The 24270-nt window shown below is 52.3% G+C and overlaps 1 protein-coding gene across 1 annotated transcript; it reads left to right on the top strand.

Annotated features, from left to right (window-relative positions):
- The first annotated feature begins 316 nt into the window (after positions 1–316).
- Positions 317–21161, top strand: Ssuh2 (ssu-2 homolog). The gene is made up of 12 exons (XM_020176884.2): positions 317–505; positions 3902–4000; positions 4308–4389; positions 6058–6190; positions 7301–7361; positions 8300–8424; positions 9520–9582; positions 11944–12029; positions 13204–13296; positions 13676–13781; positions 15232–15339; positions 19086–21161. Exons 1-12 carry the CDS (start codon positions 388–390, stop codon positions 19230–19232), a joined length of 1221 nt encoding a protein of 406 aa, XP_020032473.2. The 5' UTR covers positions 317–387; the 3' UTR covers positions 19233–21161.
- The last annotated feature ends 3109 nt before the right edge of the window (positions 21162–24270 follow it).

The raw sequence follows: 24270 nt of genomic DNA, 5'->3' as shown, positions 1-24270 counted from the left end.
GCCAGAGAGAAAATCTCGCTCCAGCAAGGGAGGGAGCACGAGAAACAGCGCCCCCTTCAACAAGGAGGCTGGTGCAAGATTTCAGAGGTCCAGGGCTGTCGGAGCCTTCGGGAGGTCCTCTCCTGTAGTCATTAAATTGTCTTGTGTGCCCCCAAAACACTGCCTTCCCTGGGTGTGTCTTGCACAGTGGTCAAGTGCTCCAGAGTGAGTCAGACAGGCAGGAATCCCAGCTCAGAAAAACGGGCAGGATGTGTGTGTCCCCCACAATGCAGCGAGGGCCCAGGTAGCTTGGCAAGTTGAGCCTCTTGTGGGGAGGAGCTCAGGCACCCATGGGCTGGGCTGAGGGACAGGGCAGCCTGGCCTCTGTTGTATGCAGATCGGGTGACAATGGGCTGCGATCTGGGAGCTGCTGAAGGTGGTCATTCTGAAACCGAGCCTTCAGGAACACAGGCACTTCCTCAGCTGGGCGTCTGGACCATGGACAGGGACCCGAGTGAGGAGGGTAGTAAGTAGATCTATTGGGTGTGTGGGGACACCTTTAGCTGGCCCTGAGTGAGATCCGGCATCTGTGTCTTGGCAGCATCCCTTCCATCCTTCCTCTTTCCTTCCATTTGTCTTTCTGTCCTTCCTTGCTCTCACTGGCAAAGCCCGTTGGCAGCCTGCAGCCTCTTCTTCCATTGTGTGCCTCTGGACGATGGAGCAGAAAGGCAAAAACCACCTTGAGCCCTTCTCCCCGACCACAGTGACCCTGTGCAACCATGTGTTTCTTTCCCCAGGTGACAGTCCCTCATCCCAGCCGGATGGGAGTGTGAATCTTAGGGTTTTTCTTTCAGTCACATTTTCAGATGAGGTTGAGGTTACGCAGAGGCTGTGCAGTCTCCAGCACTGTCCTCCTCTTGGCATGCCCGCTCGTTACACTTGCAGGTGAAATGCAGCTGGTGACCCCAGCCTGTCATTATCAGGGAGGAAATGTGCTTTATTAAGAGGGAGAATTTTGATCCTGAGTTGGGAAGGGGCAATGTGGTGAGATGGGAAGAGCATCAGGTAGGTGTTTGGAGGCTTAAGTCTGGGCTCTGTGATCTTGGGAAAGTCACTTAACTTCTCTGAGCCTCCAATTCCTCAGGAATTCTCAATTTGAGGACCATCAGAGCGGGGTCAAAATGCCATGTGAATGCCTTTTTGGGGGTTTGGAGAGGGGCCACAGGCTGCATCTGCCCCTGCACAGATCTGTGACGCTAAGGCATCTTTATGGTCTCTGGACCTGAGAACCCTGAGTGTCTGTTGCTGGTCCAACACCCTTTAATGTTGCCATCTTGAAGCTCCAAGTTTTAGACGTGAAGTGGGATGTAAAATGACTCTATGCTGATCTGAGAACTTCTTTTAAGTTTTGATGACTTCCGTTGTCATGTTGGAGGCAGCTGTGGAAATATTTTTAAGGACGTGGAGTGAGGAGGATGGGACCTCATGTCTGCTGTGCAGGGTGCTGTGCGTCCACAGTCTCGTTCTAAAAACCTACTAATGTCCTAATTGACCTTCCCTTTGAGCTCTCATTCATTAGCTGTCCCTCAGTGATCACTGGAGTTTCCTGTAGCAGTGGACTAAGTCAGATCTCGATTCACACCCACTCTGCCTCCTAACTGCTGGCTGTCTTGGCTCTGGTCACTTCACCTCTCTGAACTTTATTTTTCCTAATAAAAACAGGAATGGTGTCATTTTGCAGAAGTGGCCATGGATTAATTGGATACAAAATGCTACACATCCCCCATGCAGAGAGACAGACTCTAGGAAATGGTCAGAGCCTTAAAAATAAGCTAAACTGTCTTAGTGCAAAGTCTAAGCCCTGGGAGGTTTGTTTAGCCTCATGCCTTTTGGTGAGCCAGGTGACAGTAGGGTGACTACTTTAGGTCCCTTGAACTCTAAGAAACCTGGTTATGACATTGAGCTGCCCTTCGGGCTGGTTTCAGATATAAAGGGACTCAGATGGCCACTGGGAGGGGTGGGGTCATCCAGAAAAGCACTTAGGACCCAAGTGGATGAAACAGAATCATTCTCCACCAGGTGTGGGAAAGGTGCAGGACTTTATGTGAGCTTTTTTTTAGGTGGGTGACTGCTGCCCATTCGCCCCACAGAGTTCCCTCCCCAGGCACTGGGAAAGGGTGCTGGACTTTGGGGCAGGGACCAGCTGCCAGGAGCCCTGGTGACTGACAGGGGTGAGCCCCAGTGTGTGCACACACCCTGAGGAAGGAGGCACGGCCACCAGGAACCACTGGGCCAGCCTGGGCTTGGAACCACCCAGCCTCTCCTGAAGCTGCTGTGTTGCTGGGAGGTGGCAGGTCAAGGAACCCCACTGAAAACACAGAGAGTCCACTCTTGTCTTTCCCCACAAGAAAAAATCCCTCTTAGACCAAATAAAAGCAACTCGTGGTTGGTGAGTGGAAATGCCACCTTGTTGACTGTTGGCAAGGATTTCTCAGCAAGCATGTGACACTGTTGGGGTCTTAGAGACAAGGAGAAAGGTCCCTGGCTTGGTGTGAGGCTCTGACCTCCTAGCTCTACTTCTCTGTCTGCTCTGCTCTATGTGAGCCGGTTACCCCAAGTCACATGTCACAGATTCATTTTGCTCTTCTCTGAAATGGGGACAACGGTGACCATAAAGTCTAAAAGAGGCCATGCCTGTATATTCCTGGAGAGCCTCAGGCTGTGACATGTGCAATAAGGTAGGGTATTAGCCCAGCTGGACAGCTGCTTCAAAACTTGTCCCCACCTCTAGGGCAGTACATGTCTGGACTCCCCGTCTGAGGACCCCTTTCTGTGGGTTGCACAATGCCTGGTGACGTCCACATTCTGTTTTGCCTGCTGATTTCAGCACAGGAAGTGTCACTTCTCCCGAGGGTCAGCCCGGGGCCCTTTATTTTTGTACATGGCATAATGGCAAGATTAATTTAGCCCTGGTGAATTGCGCCTGCCCCAGAGGTCAGGGTGGCTCCGGGTTGGTGGATGGAGCTCTTGAGTTTCCCACCACTCATTCTTCCCCTCTTCCTGTGCCTTTGTTTGGGTTCCAGCAGGACATCGAAGCCACATGGCCCTTCCCTGTCTTCCTGTCAAGGGGGCGTGGATGTCTGTGCAGACCCGAGGTTGCCCAGTGGGCTGGGGCATCCCAGGGGACACGGATGACCTTTCTATGGTTGACATTTTCATTGTTGTCTCCTGGTATAAAGAAAAACAAAGAGGAAGCCTCACCCTCCTCAGTCCGAGGCACTGACCAAGCATTTATTACAGGGTGGGCACGGGACTGGAGCCTGGCACACCTTGCCCTGCTACATGACACCAACCTCTCGCTCCATTTCACCCTGGGGAGTTGGGTTCTGTGGGGATGTGTGTGATGTCCTGTCTTACAAGACAGAGAGCCCAGGCCTGGAGTTACGTGTCAGAGTCTATGTTCCTGACACTGTGCCCCTGGGAGCCTGGCTCCAGCCTTCTTGGTCATAGTCAGCCCTGATGTTGCTCTTTAAGTTCTGATAACTGGGCTCATGGGAGCTGGCCCTCACCTTCCAGACCCTCTCAAGCCCTTCCCCACAGGTGGGCATCTACGGGTCTAAGTCAGGGTGGACAGACATAGCTCACGGGACAAATCCAACCCAATACTGTGTTTTTAACAGACAACATGGTATGGAAACAAAGCTACACTTACTCAACTGTGTATTTTCTGTGGTTGGTTTCATGCCACAATGGCCACACTGAGGAAGCAAGACAGGGATTATAACATCCCCAAAGTCTAAATGTCTCCTACCTGGCTCTTTCCAGAAAATGGTTGCTGATCCCTGGATCCCTGGCAGCTAAATAACTAATGCATTTCCCACAACCCCTCCCCACCCCCGCTCAGGACTGCCTCTTTCCGCAGGTGTGGTGGACCTCAGCTTCCAGGCCGAGCGTCCTCTGGCACCCCCTGCTGAACTCCTGGAAGGACTGCCCAGCTGTGACTGGCTTCTTCAGAGGGGCAGTAAGTCAGGGGGTCGTGGTTCCTCTGCATTTGTGGTCATTGGGGGTGTCTCCAGGACAGACTGCAGCTGACATAGCTCCCCTCTTCCCCAGGGGGTGGGGTGCCCTGGAAGGTGAGCTGGGGAGGAGATAGGGCAGAGCCCTGTGTCTATAAACATCCAATGACGATCACAAAGTTGGTCTGGGACCCCAGTGACACTGCTCTTAGAATCTCCATTCATTCTGCATAGCCAGTCTTGCCTTCTTTCACTCCACAAACATCTATCCTTGCTGCACAGCTCCTGCCTCATTTTTTCCCTCTCCTTCAGCATGGCAGATATTCTCCCCACCTTCGGAGGCCCTGGGGAGGCCCCTGGCACCAACATGCTGGTCCTCGTTCCTGGAACACAGGTGAGTTTCAGGTTGTGCATTTCCAGATACTATGGTTGCCCTGCAGGAGCCCTTCATGAACGTCTCGACCCTGATGGTGCATCAGGACCCCTTGGGTCAGACCCTGTGGGGACGCCCCTCCCACCCCCATCTCAGACCCACTGAACCAGATTCTCCAGGGACAGGGCCTGGAATCTGTAGTGTACCAAGCAGTGTGTGCTGCAAGGCTAGAATTAAAAACCACTGTCTATATCAGGGCTTTGCAAACTCCAGCCCGTGGGTTAACTCAGTCTGCCACCTAGTTTTTGAGTAAAGTTTTATTGGATACAGTCCTACTTGTTCACATTGATGCCACGGCAGCCTTTGCCCTACATCAGAGGTTAGTAGTTGACACAGACTGGCCTGCGAAAGCTGAAACATTTACTCTCTGGCCCTTTACGGAGGAGGTTTGCTGAGCCCTGGTCTTGATCCCTAGAGAGGCTGAGGCCCTCTTTGTGCTGTGAAGACTTGGAGTAGAGCTCAGGGTTTCTGGCCAACCTTTGCAGATGAAGGTTCTGCAGCCCTATGTCTGCACCCACTTCTCAGCTGGACAGTGTGGCTCAGAGACAGAGATAAGGCTCCTGCGTGTCCTGGTCCCAGATTTGCTCTCTTCTGGCTGCCAACCTTCCAGGCCCATTGCAAACCACACACCACAGAGCTTTCTGGCCATCCTGTCTCTCCTGCCACCAATTAAGGCCGCACTGGGCCTGGTGACGCCAGGGACACCAGGCTGTATGAGGGGCAGTGAATGGCCCTGAGGGAAAGGAGTGAGGGGTGGCGGAAGGGGCTTCAGTGAAGAGGCAGTGTGGTCTCAGAAGGGTTTTCCAGAGGAGGGGTGAGGCGTCCACAGACATGGCTGCGCAAGGCCCATCTGCCATCCCTCTGCAGCCTGGGAGCCCACCGATGTCAGGCCGTGGCCTCTTGGCTCTCAGTGGTGGTTTCCTATGCCTGTGGCTCACAGCTTCTCTGGTCAAGGTCAAGATCTCCGAGGGCAAGAATTTCCCTTAACCCAGCTCTAATGGTGTGACTGCCCCTCTGCACCGCAGCATTCCTCATCTGTAAGAGTGGCATAGTTCATCTGTGATGGTTTGGCTATACAATGGCCTCAAAGTCTTGGTTGCCAGCTGGTGGGCTGCAGGAATGTGATTGGGATGTGAAGTCACTGAACTAAGTGATGGATTCACTCAGTGATTCACTCAGTGATGGATTCACTCAGTGATTCACTCAGTGATGGATTCACTCAGTGATTCACTCAGTGATGGATTCGCAGCTGAAGAGATGTTTGGGAGATGCTGGGAACAAGGAGGAGGGGTCTCCTGGTTGGAGGAAGCGGGTCTTCCAGCATTGTCCTGGCTGCATACACCTTGTCCCAGGCTCCTTCCTTGGGTTCTGTCTCGTGTGTTCCTCTAGCACGTGCCCAGAGGCCATCGAGCCAAGTGACCAGGGTCTGATCCTCTGCAACTGTGAGCCTGGGGATTTGTCACTGTAATGGAACACTAACATATCTACTTCCTTTCTTCCTCCCTCCCTTCCTTTCTTCTCTCTCCTCCCCTCCTCTTCCCTTTTCTCTAGGTCCGAGTTCTACCAGCTCCTCTCCTAAGCCCACACTTCTCTAATGTGGTTTTTCTCTCTTCGCTGCTCGGTCCCCAGCAGAGTTCCCGTGGTGACAGAGGAGGTGGCCCGGGAGGCTCTCCTCAGCTTCGTGAACTCCAAATGCTGCTACCGCAGTGGTGCTGCAGGCAACCTGGTCATCCGGGAACTGAGGCAGCAGACCCTCTGCAGGGTAAGGGGGCTGTGCTGGGGGGCCTGGGGACATGGGGACAGAGACAGGCATTTGTGTGATGTGAGTCAGGGCCAAGGAGTCCTGGGGATAATGTGTGTGAATGGTGGCGATGTGGAATCCCTCCTGTGACCTTGCTGGTCTGTAGCTATGAGGAGTACAAAGAATAAGCACTATGGGTCACCACTGACATGTCACACGTGCCAGGCATCTTAAAAGCAGGGGCCAGCCATGCCTTGTCAAACCCACCTAGCTACAGTGGTGGCCTTAGAAGTCTGGAGAGGCAGGTGCAGGTCTCAGCGTCAGGTTTGCTGGTCCTGAAGCCTGAGCCTTGCTGCACACCCAGCTCCTCTGCCTCCCCAAGCCACTTCTGTGCCAGAGACTCATTTATTTGTCACTCCAGAAAATTCCACGTGTGACACCTGAACCATAACAAGCACTTCTGTTGTGCCCTGCTTTGACAGGGCATGGGGACAGGTTTGTTGTTGTTGTTGTTTGTTTTTGCAGTACTGGGATTTGAATTCAGGGCCTGTGTTACTGAGCAAGCACAGAACCACTTGAGTTGCACCCCCATCCCTTTTTGCTTTAGTTCATTTTTGGATAAAGTCTCGAGTTTTTGCCTGGGGTCTCCACACGCCTAAGCTAGCCACTGCCTGTGTCTGATTTCTCCATGACTCATCAGAGGATAATTGTAGCAATGATACTAGAAAATGTGAAATGAAAAGCCATTCCAGTTGGGTGCAGGGGTTCACATCTGTGATCCCAACTATTCAGGACGTAGAGACCAGGAAGATGGAGGTTCAAAGCCAACTGGGGAAAAAGGTTAGCAAGACTACATCTCAACAAATAAGCTTGGTGTGGTGGTGCATTCTGTAATCCCAGCTATGTGGGAAACATAAGTAGGAGGCACTTGACATCAGACAGATACCTCTGTCCTAAAGTGGACCTTCAGAATAGTGGGCCCCATCTATTGAAGGACGGCCACTGCTTCAGAACTGGCCTGGAACTCATGGGGAACTGGAATTGTGGGCCGTCGGGGGAGGCATCCTGGGCCGGCTGGCCTCCCTGTAGGTGGTGTGGACATGGACGTGGACGTGTGGTTTTTCTCTGTAGTACCGGCTGGAGACGTTCAGCGAATCCAGAGTAAGCGAGTGGACGTTCCAGCCCTTCACTAGTGAGTGAGCTGTGGGTCGCGGTTGGGTGGAGCAATGAGGCCAGCGGGGGCTCCTCACCCCTGTCACATGAGGGTGGGCTTTCATCTCAGAGCCAGTCCAGTGCTGGCCCGGCAGGTGCTCCTGGCCCCGGGAAGTGGTTCCCAAGAGGCCTAAAAATGTCCAGTGTTTGCCTTTGGCCACCAGCTGCTCCTGCTACCTGGGACCAGACTGCAGAGACAGGATGTGGGTGGGCCTGGCCTGCCTGTGTCTGCCCCCCAGCAGCCCTGAAATCTCTAGACCCCCAGGTCCACACTTGCTGTACCATTCTGCCTTCCCCTGAACCCCACCAGGGGCTTCTGGTTGTCTCCCTGGGAATCCCTGTGTTCTGCCTGTTTTCTCTGCTCGACCTCTCCAAGCCATTCTTCAAGTGTCACCTTCACCAGGAAGCCTTTCAAGATTTCTTTTCCTGGTACCCCCTCCCTTCGTTATCAGGACTGATCAGCCTCCTGGGTTTTCAGAGCTCTTTTTGCACACTTGTATTGTGACTGCTGGCTGTGGAGAAGATGGTGGTAAAGTGAAAGGGATGGCTGTGATACTAGTTCTTATTTTTTTTATTCCTTCATATAATGGTAGACGCTGCTGTTGTCCCCATTCTGGAAATGAGAGAACTGATGCTCAGAGAGGTTAAGTAACTTTCCCAGAGTCACATTCCTAGGAAGTAGAAGAGCCAGGAGTCACACCCAGGTCTGTCTGACTGTAAAGCTGGGCACTTAACCACAGACTCCCAGGGAACTCTGGCGTCCCATTTCTGAGGACCCAGGATGTAGCCTAATACGCAGCACCAAGTGAAGGCATGGTGCTGTTTGCTGAGTGAATGAGTTAATGGTGCTGTTTCCTAAGTGAATAAGTTAGTTCCCACAGACCTTTGCTGTTCTCACCATGCCTTTTTCCGTGTTAGACCACTTGGTAAACGGGCCTCAACGAGGAACCTCCCCCAGGCTTTGGGATATCAAGGTCCAGGTCCCTCCGATGTTTCAGGAAGACACCAGGAAGTTCCAAGTGCCTCACTCCTCGTTGGTCAAGGTGAGGAGGTGATCAGAATGTCAGTCCTTGTCTCTGAGCCCTTTCCCAGGCACTGCCTGCTGCTTCAGACCTCATCCTTTCCCCAAAGAAACCCAAATCTAGCCTAGCAGTTCCTTCCTAGGGTAAAACTGGCCATGTTAAGAGTGCTTGTAACCCTAGCTCCTTGGACGGTTGAGATCAGGAGGATCATGGTTCAAGGCCAGCCCAGGCAAATAGTTCATGAGACCCCATCTTCAAAATAACCAGAGCAAAATGGACCGAAGTGTGGCTCAAGTGGCAGAGCACTTGCTTTGCAAGTCCAAAGTTCTGAGTTCAAATCCCAGTCCCATCCAAAAAAATAAAAAATCATTTTTTTCAAAATTCCATGCAAATCAGGGAGGGAACATTTGTGTAGCTAAAGGACTGTCCTTTTAAGTAAATGATCAAACCAAATTGTCACCAGCTTTAAATAGTCAGCAGTAGTGTTGTTAGACTATCGGAGTAAATTTTTTTTTAATCTTTTCTTTGCCCTGGCCTGGCAGTAAAGACCTGCAGGACTGAAAGAAATGACATCAAATAAAAAGTGAGCGCCTCCTTGGGATTTTCCTCAGAAGTCAGTAGGGAAGCAGAATTGGAAGGCCACCTTGGATAGAAATGCGGTGGTGACAGGAAATACTGTTGTCATGTTAGGATTTGACTCAGGAATGTGACATTGTGCTCTAAGTTTTATAGCTAGGAGATGCAGAAGACTTGAGAGGTCAGGACAGACTTCCATTCCTTTCTTTTCTTGAGGGTGGAAAAGCTGATGGCATCCCGTGATTGAATTCTAGAAGCTAGCTCTTGCCTTTCACAGGGAGGTTGTGCATTTTGTGTGGCCTCTGTTCTGGTGACCACATCTTTGCACCCGGGCAGCTGAGCTGGGGGTGGAAGAAGGGCTACCACAGCTCCTTAGCTTGGCACACCGGGCCTTTGGGTTCTGGTCATACGAAAGGGTCTTCCCCCCTCCCACTGTCTCCTCTCCTGCCCTGCACTGGCTCTTCTGTTTGAGAGGTGACATCGTGGGGGTGGGGTGGGATGCTTGAGGCACTAGATCCAAGGAGAGTGCTTGTCTTTCAGGAATGCCACAAATGCCACGGGCGTGGACGTTACAAGTGCAGTGGCTGCCATGGGGCAGGCATGGTGAGTCAAGCGTGGGCTCCTGATGACTGGGGGTGGGGGGTGGACACAGGGATGGAGGGCTGGCCCTGGCCTGGGGCTCTTGTGCTAACAGTGTTCTCTTGGGCAAGTCACCCTCCCTCTGTGGGCCTGCATCTTCCATATAAAAAGTGACAGATTGGGCGTCTCCAGTGCCCTCCCCTTCGGCAGTGTAGTTTGAACTTTCCCCCCCTCTTTTCATCCTCCTGCCAACACTGGGTACCTGCTGAGCGCTAGGCCCTCTAAGAGAGCTAAGACCTGGGGTCTGTCCCCACTCTGTGGGGGGCTGAGAAGCCAGCAGTATTTGTAGGCCAGGCTGAGGTGAAGTTCGAAGCTTGGGTAGATGGGGCCTTCTGGCAGTTTCTCAGGGAAGCTGTAACACCTGTCACATATCGGGGCTTCAAAACACAGAAATCTGTCCTCTTGGGGTTCTGGCAGCTAGAAGGGCCACGTGCAAGGTGAGGGCATGGTGGACCAGTTCTTCTGGAGGCTCCGAGGAGCGTCCAGGCCTCTCAGTCACTGGCTGCTGCTGGTGTTCCTTGGCTCCAACCTCTGCCCTTCCTGGCTGTGTCTTTTGTCATTGGACCTGGGCCCCATTAATCTATGTGAGGTCACGAGACCCCCTTCTTAACTAAGTGCATCTGCAAGGAACACTTCCCACAAGGCCATGCTCTCAGGTTCCAGGAGGCTTGTATTTGGGAGAATTTGAATCCAGCCTAGTATAGGCTCCTAAGTAGAGAGCAAGACCCGAGGCCTCAGTCTTTTCAGAAACCTTCAGGTGTTGGCAAGGATGTGGGGAAAAAGGAACCCTCTTACACTGTTGGTGGGAATGTAGACAAGTACAACCACTCTGGAAAAAAATTTGGAGGCTACTTAAAAAGCTGGACATCGATCTACCATTTGATCCAGCAATACCACTCTTGGGGATATACCCAAAAGACTGTTACTCCAGAGGCACCTGCACATCCATGTTTATTGCGGCACTATTCACAATAGCCAAGTTATGGAAACAGCCAAGATGCCCCACCACTGACGAATGGATTAAGAAAATGTGGTATCTATACACAATGGAATTTTATGCAGCCATGAAGAAGAACGAAATGTTATCATTCGCTGGTAAATGGATGGAATTGGAGAACATCATTCTGAGTGAGGTTAGCCTGGCTCAAAAAACCAAAAATCATATGTTCTCCCTCATATGTGGACATTAGATCAAGGGCAAACACAACAAGGGGATTGGACTATGAGCACACGATAAAAGCGAGAGCACACAAGGGAGGGGTGAGGATAGGTAAGACACCTAAAAAACTAGCTAGCATTTGTTGCCCCTAACGCAGAGAAACTAAAGCAGATACCTTAAAGCAACTGAGGCCAATAGGAAAAGGGGACCAGGTACTAGAGAAAAGGTTAGATCAAAAAGAATTAACCTAGAAGGTAACACCCACACACAGGAAATCAATGTGAGTCAATGCCCTGTATAGCTATCCTTATCTCAACCAGCAAAACCCCTTGTTCCTTCCTATTATTGCTTATACTCTCTCTACAACAAAATTAGAGATAAGGGCAAAATAGTTTCTGCTGGGTATTGAGGGGGGGAGCGGGAGGGGGTGGAGTGGGTGGTAAGGGAGGGGGTGGGGGCAGGGGGGAGAAATAAACCAAGCCTTGTATGCACATATGAATAATAAAAGAAAAATGAAAAAAAAATACCTGAGGAAAAAAAAAAAAAAAAAAGAAACCTTCAGGCTGTTAGCCATCCTAGGAGTGATGGTTAAGAACCTCACGTGCCCCTAGCTCTCCCAGTTTGAGCTGAATGGACCACACTGACCACCTGCTGTCCTAGACCACCTCTCCCTTCATCCCTCTGGCTGCCCACACTCTGTCTGTGGGGCCCACTGGCTGTGCTCGGTGTCTCGCTCTGTGCTCACTCCTGCCATCACCTCCTTGTGACTCTCCTGTGCTCTTTCTTTCCCCCTCTTCCCTGGGCTTTTTCTGGAGTGTCTTAGCCCATCCTGAGCAAAGCCTGGGCCACTGCTGGAGCTCTTCCAAAAAGGACACTGTCCCCGACTCTTGTCTCCCAGTTTTTGGTTGGGGGAGGGTCTCAGGGGCTTTGGGGATCAGAGAGGAGGTGGGTGACTGTCTCAGTAGGAACAGGGATGTTAGGATGTAGTGTCTTGGAAGGTGACAGCTGAAAGGGCTCCAATCCTCCCACATTACAATTGGAGGAGCTGTGGCCCCGGGGAGGAGGTGACCTGGGCCAGGGCCACTGGGCTGAGATTGGAACCTGGTCGGCATGCCCTTGGCCCTGCTTCCTAGGAACTGGGGGCTGAAGCTTCAGTGTGTCCATAGGTGCGGTGTCCATCGTGCAGCGGAGCCAAGCGCAAAGCCAGGCAGCCCCGGCGGTGTCACATGTGCTCGGGCTCTGGCAGGCGCAGGTAGGAGCGGGGGTCCTAGCAGGCAGGTGGGTGCTCTTGCTTTTTGGCCTCCTTGCCTTTCACTGTCTGCTCGTCTGAAAGAGGAGTGGGCCCCTGTCTGTGTCTCACTGCTGCGTCCCCAGAGCTCCGTGCATAGAAGGTGCTCTGTGACCCAGTAGAGTGGATGAGTGTGCCATTTCCATACCCAAAGGGGAAGTCATCAAGCAGTGTGAGGGAGGAAGCTCTGCAGGGAGGAGAGGAGTGGAGAGGGGGCTGAGGACAGGAGCCCTCTTCTTGCCCCATGGGGAAGTGGTTCCCCAGAACTACCCAAAGGATGATTCCTAGCGCTGAGCATCAGGTTCTGGGCAGACCCTGATTTATAACTCATAGTAGGGCCTGACCTGGGGAAGAGTCAAAGAGAGTTGATTGACTAATCAACATGCCATCTTTGCTCAAGGGGCCTTTGGAAACAGATTGCTTGCATTTTGTAAATTGTGTCCTGTAATGTCTTTATAAATCTTTAAAGTGAAACGGAAAACCATGAGGAGTAAAAATGCTCTAAGTTGGGTCTGTGAATGACACTTTTGGCTCCTCAGGCAGTCCTCTGGCAAGCTGGACAGCCAATGGCCAATCTTTGGTGTTCCTTTCCCCAAGTTTGATAAAGAGGGTCTTTGGTTTGGAAAGAAACCATTTGCAAGAGAAAAGAACCAAGTTCAAATTGGCTTTGGCAAGTTTATAGCCCAAGTAGCAGTAAAAATCCAGGGGTATATTTTCAAGCTGTCTTTAGGCACAGTTGGGTTCAGGTGTGTAAGTGTCCCAGGCTGAGTGGGGAATGGGATCACTAGGCTCTGGGCTTAGTTGCCCAGTGGGAAAAGGGGCTCCATTCCTCATGGTTCCCACAAGCATCCTGAGCTGAGCTTTGCACTGGCTCTCATGGCCAGGGAGATGGAATAAGATGATTGGCCAGGCTGAGTTGCCAAGATGGCCACAGAGCGTGGGAGGCCTGAGTGGGGGGAAAGCTGTTCTTAAAGGGACAGGTTGTCCCCTGCTACCACAGGAAGAAGGAGTAGGTGGTGGACAGGAAAGCACAATGAATGACTACCCTAATGAGTCTCTGTGAGGAAGGATTTGGGGGCGGTCCCCTGGAAGCCACCAGGACCCTGGACTGATCTGATTGGCGCTCACTGGCCCTTAGGTGTAGCACGTGCTCAGGGAGGGGGAACAAGACATGTGCCACCTGCAAGGGGGAGAGGAAGCTGGAGCACTTCGTCCTGCTGGTCATCACGTGGTAGGTGGCAGAGCCTCGGTGTTGGGGCATGGGGGAAGTGGCTGGATGGGCTGCTATGCAGGGAGCTGCAGGACTCAGAAGGGGAAGAGTCCCAGTGGAGAGGCTGTTGGGCAGTTCTCCCATCGCCACCTGCAAGAGTGGCAGTCTCCCAGCATTCCCAACATCTGTCTGGATAGAGTCACTGTGACCTCCCACATCCCCAAGTCAGCCAGAGCCCAGTGGCCAGTCTCTTTCACTGGCTGCTGGTTCTGCAGGTGCAGGAGCTGTGCTCAGAGGGGGCTGGGCCTCCCCACCCCCCACTCCGGCTCCCACCACGCACCACGTGCGCCTTCAAGTCCAGGTGCATGGGATCCCAGGCTGCCCCCAGCTCTCTTTCCAGGAAGAACAGCCTGTTCGAGTTTGTGTCTGGGCGCCAGCTTCACTGCCCCTCGGAGCTGCTTGCCAAGGCCAAAGGAGAAAATGTCTTCAGGGATGAAAACGCGGTGGTGAGGATGGGGTCCAGGGGGAGGGGGAGGGGAGGGGGATGGGAAGTCAGCTCCTCCTCCTGCCCTGGGCTGTGAAGTGCATCCTTTTGGAAGCAGGTGGGGACAGAGCTTGGCAGCTGGGGCCCGTGGGGCTGCCAGGTCCTCCTGGATTTCAATCTGCCCCCTCTGACCTCCCTCTTACTCTCGCTCCCTCCACAAGCTTGGAAAGCTTTGTGCTCACATGCCAGGCACTGGTCTGGACCCTGGGGATACTGCAAAACAACCTTGCCCTCATGCTTCTTCCCGACTGGTGGGGGAGAAGAAGAGGGACTGCTGTTTCAGCTGGGGACAGGAAGGCCTCTCTGTGGAAGTGACGGGTGGAAAACTGCAACCAGTGCAGTGGTGGAGTGGACCATGTGTTCCCTGAGTAAGGGGCAGCGGGGTTGAGGCACCATGGTAGAGGAAGTGAGCCAGGCAGGGCGAGGAGCTCAGGCAAGACAGGGGCCAGCAGTTCAGACTACAGAGGATCTTCCAGTCCAGAGATCAGCAGACCAGGTCCATTGCCTGCATTTTTTTGGGGGAGTGGGGATGGCACTTGAGTTTGAACTCAGCACCTCAGGTATACCACTTAAGCCACTCCACCAGCCTTTCGTTTGTGTTGGGTATTTTTGAGATAGGGTCTCATGAACTATTTGCCCCCTTGGCTTCGAATTGCGATCCTCCTGATCTCTGCCTCCTGAGTAGCTGGGATTACAGGTTTTAGCCACAGTGTTAGAAATAAGACCCCCAAAGACCACGGGGGGTCACAACTGAAGATGCAGAAACAGAATTGTCTTGCAAAATGTACTTCTGCAGAAGGGCGCACAGGCACACGGGCACAGCATGCACGAAGGGGCAGGCAGTCTGTCCCTCCTTATGTTCCTGACACGACTGACCCTGACTCTTGACCTGGACTGGTCCAGATCAGAAGTTCACAGTCTTCCTGATTGGCTGAAATTCTATACTAACTCAGGGGCAGGGGTGAAGATACATAGCATGGCGGGCAATTTTTGTGGGCAAAGGGGTGTTGCAAGAATCCGGAAGAAGAACCCAGAACTACAGACAATGCAGGTAGTTAAAATGGCGACACACACTTTGATAGAAAAACTGCTTTCTCACAGGAGTGCCCTGGGCATTGCTGGGTCCTGGCACTCAACGCCATGCCCAGCGCCCTGTAGGCCCCTGCAAGGTTTATGGGGGACATGGGCTCAGGTGAAAGGGTGCTCTTCCTGATGACTGCACCCCCTCTGTGTTGGATTCCTAGGCCTGAGAGGTGGGTAGTCCCTCCAGCTTGGGCCCTCCCCTCTCCTCCCCTCTCCTCCCCTCCCCTCTCCTCCCCTCCCCTCTCCTCCCCTCTCCTCCCCTCCCCTCTCCTCTCCTCTCCTCCCGTCTCTGGGTCTGAAGGTGAGATGGCCTGTGTCTCTCTCCCCAGGTGTACCCCATTGTCGACTTCCCTCTACGGGACATCTCCCTGGCCTCCCAGAGGGGCATTGCAGAGCACAGTGCTAACCTGGCCTCACGCGCCCGCATTCTGCAGCAGGTGAGCTGGGTAAGGGCCAGGACTGGGGCCACCTGGCTCTGACTTCGCCTTGGGGCTGCTGACCCTTCCTGGATTGGGCCTGGGCTGTTGATTGGGGGTGAGCCCCTTGGGATCAGGCTGGCGGTGCTTCCTCTGGTCATCAGAAGGGGGAAACTGAGGCTGTTTCTCTACCTGGGGCTCTTTCCTGAGAATATCAATTTGAGGCTGAGGAAGGGAGATTCAATCCTGACGAGGGGTAGTGTGAGGTGTGCAGGAGATGCCAGGCTGAGCTAGTGTGGCCACAGGCAGAGAGCCCAGTCACAGGAGGTCACAGAGGCAGCGGGACCATGTGCCACCCAGAGAGGACTGTGCTTTCATTCTCAGAGGCGGAGAGCTATTGCAGAGTTTCCAGCATGAATGAGGCCTAGTGTGATTTTGATTTTAATTCCGTGGTATTCAGATAGGACAAAGGAAAGTTTGAGATTCGGGTCAGAGGATAGCCTCAAACCCAGCATCCTGCCATGGGCCAGGGTGCTCCCCAAATTCCCAGCCTTGTCTCCTCCCAGCCTCCAGGTTTGGGTGGTTTATTCTGATGGCCACTAGGTGGCAGTGGCACCCATCATTTCTCCAGGTGCTGCCCTAAATCTGCACTATGCAGTGGGCCAGAGTCTCAGTGTGGGATTTGGCCAGGGAACGCCCTGCCCTGCACTCTGTGAGTGGGACTTGGTGGCTGGGGCCTGGAGCTTTTAGACTGGGCTCAGAGCCTGGGACTCCTGCATGTCTCTGCAGAGGGCTTTGCCCTGCTTGGGACGTGGTACTCAAAACGTCACTATTTTTTCCCGGTCCTCACTCATCTCTCCTCTGTAGGAGAGAGAAGGATGTGTGTATTAAGTCAATAAGGGTCCCCTGGGACTTGGAAGGGGCCATAGCAGTTGTGCCAATGCCTACCATGGCCATGCAGTCTCGTGGGGCCTCCAAAGGGGCTGCTGCTACCCGGCTTTATGTCAGCACAGGGCCTGTTGTGTTCAGACTTTCTGACATTCAGTTTTTTACCTGCAAGTTTCCAAGTTTTCAAGATGGACAACTAAATTCTAAAAAGACTAAGAACACTGTATCGTCTAATGACTTCCCTGGGTTTAATCCAGGTAGCACCTGCTTTCTGCCCTGCCACACGGCTGAGGTTTTGAGCTCCTTCCCTTTTGTGGGCCTCAGGGTCCCTGTCTATAAAATGAGGGCAGGGGACTGGCGCTTGTCTTAGGCTGGGCTCCACAGTAATGGCCCTTGAGAATGTCCTGTGTGCAAGTCATGTATTGAGGAAGGGCTTCTTGGAGGAGTGTGGGACCAGGAAGCTGGAGAAGCTATAACAAAGATCCCAGTGCAGGTGACATGGCAGCCTGTGGTCCCACAGTGGCTCTGCGTTTCAATCACACCTTCGCCACCATTCACCTGGAGGCCAGAGAGCTGGATTTCCTGTTTTTTTGCCCATGCAGCCTCTGGGTGTCACTTCCAGGCACTGTCTGCCCTGGAGGGTGGGGAGGGAAGAGGAGGCAAATCTCCTGTCCCCGCTTCTGGTCTTCCGGGAGACGCTAGAACCCAGGGTGCACGCAGAAGGCAGTGGGAGGCAGGGCGGGGACAACCCACTGATTGTCCCCAGGAAGCTGGCTCTTGCAGCCCTGGTGTGCTGTCAGTTGGGTTACATTGAAGAGCCCCAAATATTGAGGCATCTTTCTGGAAACGGGAGGGAGGTTCAGAAACACCCAGGAGCGGGGAATGACTTCCACAACTCGCACACACCAGTGCCCATCTGGGGACAGTTATGCTTGTGAGGCGGACGATTTGAGTCCGTTGGGGACTCTTCATTTGGCAGCTGGGGAACTTCTTTGAAAGGGAACTTAATGGTGTAAGAGGTATGTCTGTGAATCTTTTTCTAAGTCGCCCCGTGGTCCTGAAGACAAAGATTCGTGCCCACCCTTGGTTCGGGCTGCACGTGGTAGTGAGAGATAGCGGCCACCACAATGCACCCATCTCTGCTGCAGCTTCCAGACTGAGTGTCCTCCCCTCAGGGCACCGCCAGGCTGCAAACATGTGGTCAGCTACAAGATAAGCGCTCCAGGGCGGCTGAGGTCTCCAGCGGTTTGTGAGCCCGTGGCAGTTGAAGGTTAGGTCGTGTCACTCTGCAATCCATTCCATCATAGTAGAAAAGGCCAGAGTGGTCCTGACCCCAGAAGGTCCAGGCCTTTTGAGCAGTGACATTGACTCCCATCTCCTCATGTCCCTTAGTTCTCACATGTGGCTGTTGACATGGACACCTCAAGAGGAATATTCTGCCTTTGATGTCCAAATCATCTTTTGTATAATTGGGTTGTACAGATTATGACCGGCTTCTGAAGAAAGCTCAGTCTTCCTATGATTCTGTGAAACACTTTTTATCCCCATTTCACAGATGAGGAAACTGAGGCGCAGATGTGCAAGATGGCACAGGGACGCTGAACAGAAATTGCTCTGTCCCTGGGTGATGTCATGCTGCCCCGGCCTCTCCTCCAACAGAGTGTGGGGGGTGTCCTTTCAGCCCCTCCCTGCCCTGCTCTCCTCAGGATCCCCAGGTTTTCTGTGGAGGAGAGAAGTGCCAGCAGCCAGAAGTCTTCAGCTTGATCCCCTTCTGCCTTTTCCTCCTTTCCTCCTCCTCTGTCATCTGCACAGCAGTTCTGGTTTTCCCAATGGGAAGAATTTGCTGCAAGTGGATAGAGTCTGGCCTTGGGCCCATTACACTTACCTCTCCCTGGGCTTCGAACTACAAATCTGAGTGTGGGATGGGGGCAGCTTGCCCAGAGGCACTGGGTCAGCCACCCAGTAAGTTGGGGGAGGCATGTTCCATAGTAGCTGTATGGTGTGGTTGCCAGTAAGAAAGGAGCCTGGGAAACTGACGGAGATGGGGCCTCCGTGGGAGCCCTGAGTTCTCCCCTGAGGCAGGGCTGAGGCTCCATTCAGAGCCTTGTGATTTGGGCAGGCTGTGGACTAGCTGCTCAGAGAAGGCTCTGGGGAAGATTTAGGATTCGGGACTCTGCTGTGGGCAGGAGGGAGGGAGTTCCCGTCCTCTAGGGGGCTTATAAAGAGCTGGGAGGAGATCTGAGTGTTACAGGAGGGCACCCAAGCTGAGGAGGTGTGGCTTGCACTGGATGATCTTCCAAACCTGAAATTCTGTGAGCCCACGGGGCCTCATATTGAGAAACACTTTCCCAAGGCAAGGTCGATACAAAACTGGTTGTGGTGAGGGATGTCTGACATGTAGCCTGACATAACCCACCAGCCTTGGAAGATTCTTTGGTATCAACGTTTTGTCTTTCATTCTAAAGTTATAAACCTCTCCATCATGTCTCCCTAGTGTTTTTAATATGAAGACATTTAAAATGATTTTATCCTCCACCCTCCTCCAGCACCTTGTCTAAAAATGAGTCTTTGTGGAAGATGTCACATTCAGCTGGTGGCTTCCTGGAATTCCCTGGGGCAAGTCTGTGCTCACCTAGAATTGGATGATGGCTAAGGAAAAATCAGGTTTTTCCCAGATCTTAGGCTATGAGAAGCAGCACAATGGGAGATACATCTAGACAGGAAAGATTGGAGAAAAGTTGTGCAACCAGCTCCAGAGTTCATGCCAACTCCAGGGCATGAACTCTGTCCTACAGGCAGTAGGGAGCTACTGAAGATTCTTGAGCAAGTGAGTGACTTGACCAGTAGGCTGAAGTGTTTTGGACCATTTGTTTTCCCAGCGCCAGACCATCGAGTTGATCCCTCTCACAGAAGTTCATTACTGGTACCAAGGAAAGACTTACGTCTACTACATCTATGGCACTGACCACCAGGTGCATGTGGTGGACTACCCCGAGCGGTTCTGCTGCGGCTGCACCATCATCTGACAGGTGCAGCTGTCCCCAGAGGTGGCCATTCACGTCTGCCAAAGGGGACAACAAGCTGAGTTTACTACATTGGACAGTCCCATGCAAACCCTGGAAGTCCTTCCAAAAACAATCCACTAATCATCTTTCAATGACAACTCTTTGTGGAGCTCACCTAGTGGAATCCGTGCGTAACTTATCAGAATTCAACTACACGCATTCCTCCAGAACAGACGAAAGAAATAATTTCAAGGGTGGGGACTCTGCCTTTGGTCTCCAAGCTAAGACCCTGGTGGGGTGTGTGGCTCAATGTCACCTGTTGGTCTGTGGGTCAGGGATGTACCTGAAGCCACAGGTGGATGGTCTAGCTGTACTCTGAGGTCCAGGGCTTCACTTGGAAGGTTGTAAGTCTGTGTTGGCCCAAGGGTAGGGGCTGTGGTCATCGAAAGGCTGGTTCACTCAGCCATCTGGTGGTGATGGGGGGCTGTTGGCTGGACAGCTCTCCTTGGACCCTGGGCTTCCCCCATGACATGGCCACTGTGACAGCCAGCACCCCTCACCCACACCCCAGTTTAAGAAATGGAGATCTGTTCCCAAACTGCAGAACACATGCCATCTGAGACAGATGGAGTAGTGATCTCTCTTGAGCCCTAGTTCTCCAACGGGGCCCATGCAAGGGACTTTAGAGGGCATGGTTTGGGAGGTCACAGGTGGCCTTAGAAATCACCCTCTGAGCAGGACGGGAGCCGAGTGTGCTGTGTGCCGGGTCACATGCAGGCGTGCCCCCAGTTGGAACAAGTCTGGCCAGGTGGAGGATGCTTAACCTGCAGACAGAATGCTGGGTTAGCTTTGGAGAGGGGGTTGCTGTGCCCAGCAGGACACCTGTACCTGGCTTCCACTGAATAAGGGAAGTCATCAATCTGGCCTGTCATCCAGAACACCTGCAGTCGCTAACCCTACCCAACCCCATCCCAGGGGTGTGGCCCTAAGAGGCCTGGCTGGGAGGACTTAGTGGACAGTGAGACCGCCTCCCAGCCATCAAGGACATTGCTGTGCAAATGAGCACCTGCACCCTCACCGCCATGGTTTCAACCCTGGATTCTCCAGTGTTCTGTTTGGACGTTGCTGCTTCCACTGGGTTTGGCTGAGCCACACGCTGGGGGATCCCAACTGACAGCGTGGCGACCAGGCTCATCAACAAGAGCTACAGGGCTTGGAATTGTAGCGGGGGGGGGGCTCCAGTGTCCATAGAACCCGAGGGAACTGGGCAGAGAAGTGACACAGACCTGGAGGGTACAAGAGGTCTGAGGCCAGAGTTTGGCTCCTGCTGGCTGCCTCCAGCTAATCTCTGGGCTCAGCATGGGCAGAAGGCCAAGGGCAGCTCGAGCCATACCCTTGAGTTGAAGGGCATGGGAGGTGGGGATGGCGGGGGATTGGCAACAGGTGGTCTCTGGGGCCAGAGCCTGGTGGTGCCAGGGGAAGAAGGAGGGTCTCCAAGGAAGGTCCCAACTCTTCATCTTGCTGGAGCTCCATTGAGCTGAAGCCTGGGAGACCCTGGCTCCTGTTCAACAGGGGAAGTTGTCACTCTTGGCTCCCCATGACCATCTCCGCCATTCTCAAGGGGGGTGCTTCCCTTGTGCCATTGTACAAAGAGAGGGGGATGGTGTTCGGTCAGAAGTGATACCGGTAGCATCTGGTAGGTGGAGGCCAGGCAAGCTAGCTGTCCAGCAGTGTTCGGTCACATACGATAGAGTGGTTTCCCTCACCCTAATGTCAGTGTAGAGTGTGGATTATTCAGAGCAGTCTCGTGAGCATTTACTTGATGCGGTGCTGAGTGCCCAGCTCTGTTCTTTGATTTTTAATTCACGGGTGTGCGCTGTGAATGGGTGTAACTGATCTCATGGCATCTCCTGTGGTTGCGCCTAAGCAGTTACAGATCGAAATCCGTGGATTTTTAAAACTAACATTTCCTAATTTCCTCTTATATTAAAAATTGTAAACAAATGGGCTATATATACTTTTTATTTAGAACATAAAGGGAGCATCAAGGGTGTTAAGGCTGATATCAGCTTAAGGGTCTGTCCACATTGCTGGTTTATGAGCCCAAGAAGAAAGTCCCAGCTGGAGAGACCCGGTTTCAAGGGGACACTTTGTAATTGAGTAGCAAACAAGAAAGCAGCGGTGAGCCACCAGCCAGGGCTGCTTACCTCTGATGGCTCTGGCAAGACCCCCATGTGGATCCTGGGCCCTTCTGACGGTTGATGGCCTTGGCCTGGCTTCCCTGCAAGAACTGAAGCCAGGATCTAACTGAATTTGCTACTTCTGTGTCTTCCTGTCATCCTTGGGCTGATTTGGCTGTTACTGTGGAGCCCTGGACCCAGCTGAAGTCTTGGAAGAGTGCAGTAGAGAGTAGAACATAGGGTGTTCCGACCCTTAGACTGGCCACCAAGGACTTTGTCCCTGGGCCTGAGTCAGTTTTGCTCTAGAGGAACAGTGGCTTCCTCTTTCTCTGTTGCCTTGACAGAGAACGCAAGCCTTGTTTTTTACTAGTCACCAATAGTTACTGTCACTTTTTGTTACTGTGATAAAGTACCTGAGAAAAACAACTTAAAGGAGTGTGATAGTTAAGCTTGATTGTCAACTGGATTGGATTGAGAGGCACCTAGGAGATTAGTAAAGCACACTTTTCAGAGAGGATTAACTAAGGGAAGTCACCATGCCCTGCCCAGATGGAAGGTCAGGAGAAGATGGAAGCCCTCTGGCACAGGCACGCTCCTCTCTGCTTCCTGTCCCCATGAGGCAAGTAGCTTTGCTCCACACACACTTCTGCCACCTGATGCTCAGCCTTCCTTCAGGCCCACAATGATGCAATGGTGTCAGCTGACTACGCACTGCAACCTCTGAAACCCTGAATGGAAACAAATCGTTCCTCTAAATCAATGTTGGAGGGAGAGGTCAGGCCCCTCAGGCACAGGCTCTGAGTCCATGTCACACAGACCATGGGTTCCAGAAAACTGTCCAAGCATTGGGAACTGTTTCCACAGCCTCACCCAGAGAGTTTGTCCAAATACAGATTCGATAAGACACCAGAACTCCTAGGTGTTTGGGGTGATGGTGGCCGAGATGCTGTAATTTAAGCTGGTGTCCCCAAGAGGACTTGGATGCATGGTTGGGACAGAAAATTAGAGTCAAAATAGCTTGGAATCGGAAGTCTCAGCCTATCTTAGTTAGCTGTGTTACTGTAACAAAATACTGGAGACAACTAACTTTATGAAGAGAGGATTATTTAGCTCACAGTTTAAAGGTTCAAAGTCCAAGGCTGGACTAGATGGGGAGGGTCAGCAGATAGCAGTGACCTCATACCGAGCAGAGAGATGGAGAGACCAAAGTCCCATGATCCCCTTCAAAGTCACCTCCTTAATGACCTGAGGGCCTTCCACTAGGCCCCACCTCCGGAAGGTTCCACCATCTCCCAATAGTGGCACCCTGTGGGCCAAGCCCTCCGTCAGATACTAGCATAGCTTTGGGTTTTTACTATGGATGGGTCTCCTTCAGGTCTCAGTTTCTTCCTCTTTGAAATGGAGATAATCCCTAACTACCTTGCAGGGTTATTTGAGGACTCATACAAGACCTCGGATATGAAAGCATTTTGTGAACTAAAGCAATATTTGCAAACCCATGTTTTTCTGATTACGAGTAGGGAAGACAAGCCTCCCTACCTCTCTTGATTCTTGCCACCAGGGGGCAGCAGAAGCTTATGAATCCTGCCGGGAGTTGGTCCTTTCTCACTGATCCCAGCAGATACACGTAAAGGCAGGCGTTTATCCATCCTTCTCCAAGTGCTTGGCACCCTTCTAACCATTTTGTAAGGGTGAGACCCTAGCTCTTCACAGTGATCTTATACAGTAGGCATTGTTTTTAAATCTCCATTTTACAGATGAGGACATTGAGGCCCAGAGTTTAATTCATTTCCCTAAAGTCGCAGAGCTGGGGTGTGCAAAGCCAGGAGATCTGGCACCTTGGATGGAAATGCAGGGTGCCAGTCTAGATGGTGTGTGTGTAAGAAAAGTCAACACCAGGGATAAATGTGCAGGTGAGCTGATGGGCAAAGCACAGACTCCTCTCCCCTAGGGCTTGACAGGGAATGGCTGGGGCGGGCAGAACAGTGCCTGCCCGTGGGCTGTCAGGAGCAGCTGTGTTTGTGAGGCCACAGCAGGCAGCTGCTGGGTGGATGCAGATTGATCTTATTGGGCAGAAGTTTGGGGCCACTTGGCTTTACTGTCTTGACTTCTCAGCAAGGTAGGCTGGGCCCGGGGAAGCTTTTTATCACTCCTGAGAGCAGAAACATCTTAGTTTTGGAAAGCAGATCAGTTCCATCCATAGCTTCCTGTTTGTCTCCTTGCCCAGAGCAAAGTCCTGTGTGAGTCGTCTTGGTGACAGACATTCATGGTACCATGTCACTACTGTTATTGTATCTCAGAGAATCACTGTAGGACTTAAATGCTTAATCATTTCAGATTAAGTGATCATTAGCTGATAGCCCATTTTTTGTTACTTTTCATGAAGTTCTTTCTCATTTGATCACCACCCTAGATCTGAGGGTACGCTGGGATTCCTTTCCTCATTTGAAAATATTGAAACACACACACACACACACACACACACACACACACGGCAAAATGTCTTCTTGTTCCAGGTTTCCTAAAAAGTAAGCATGAAGGTCATTATTGAAGTTCAAAATGTCTGGACTCAAAAATCCCACATCCTTCCTCCTAATTACCACAAAGTCCTGCTCAGAAGGCACGAAGGTGTTCCCAACTGTCTTCCTGTTATATAAGGATGCAGCCTCTTGAACCGCCCAGTGACTAGCTAACTGAATGTTTGCATCCTCCCAGCATCCAGGCGCTGAAATCTAATCCCCAGTGTGACAGTGTGACAGTGCTGAGGCCAGGTCTTGGGCAAAGGATTAGGTCATGAGATGGGCCCCCATGTATGGCTTAGTGAGAGCCCTTGCAAGCAAAGTCGGGAGAAGAGAAGAGACCTCACCAAAACCTGGTCA

The sequence above is a fragment of the Castor canadensis genome, chromosome 10 (assembly GCF_047511655.1).
Source record: "Castor canadensis chromosome 10, mCasCan1.hap1v2, whole genome shotgun sequence".
NCBI classification, from domain to species: Eukaryota; Metazoa; Chordata; class Mammalia; order Rodentia; family Castoridae; genus Castor; species Castor canadensis.
The sequence above is the reverse complement of the archived record's forward strand: the minus strand, read 5'-3'. Positions and strand labels throughout refer to the sequence as shown.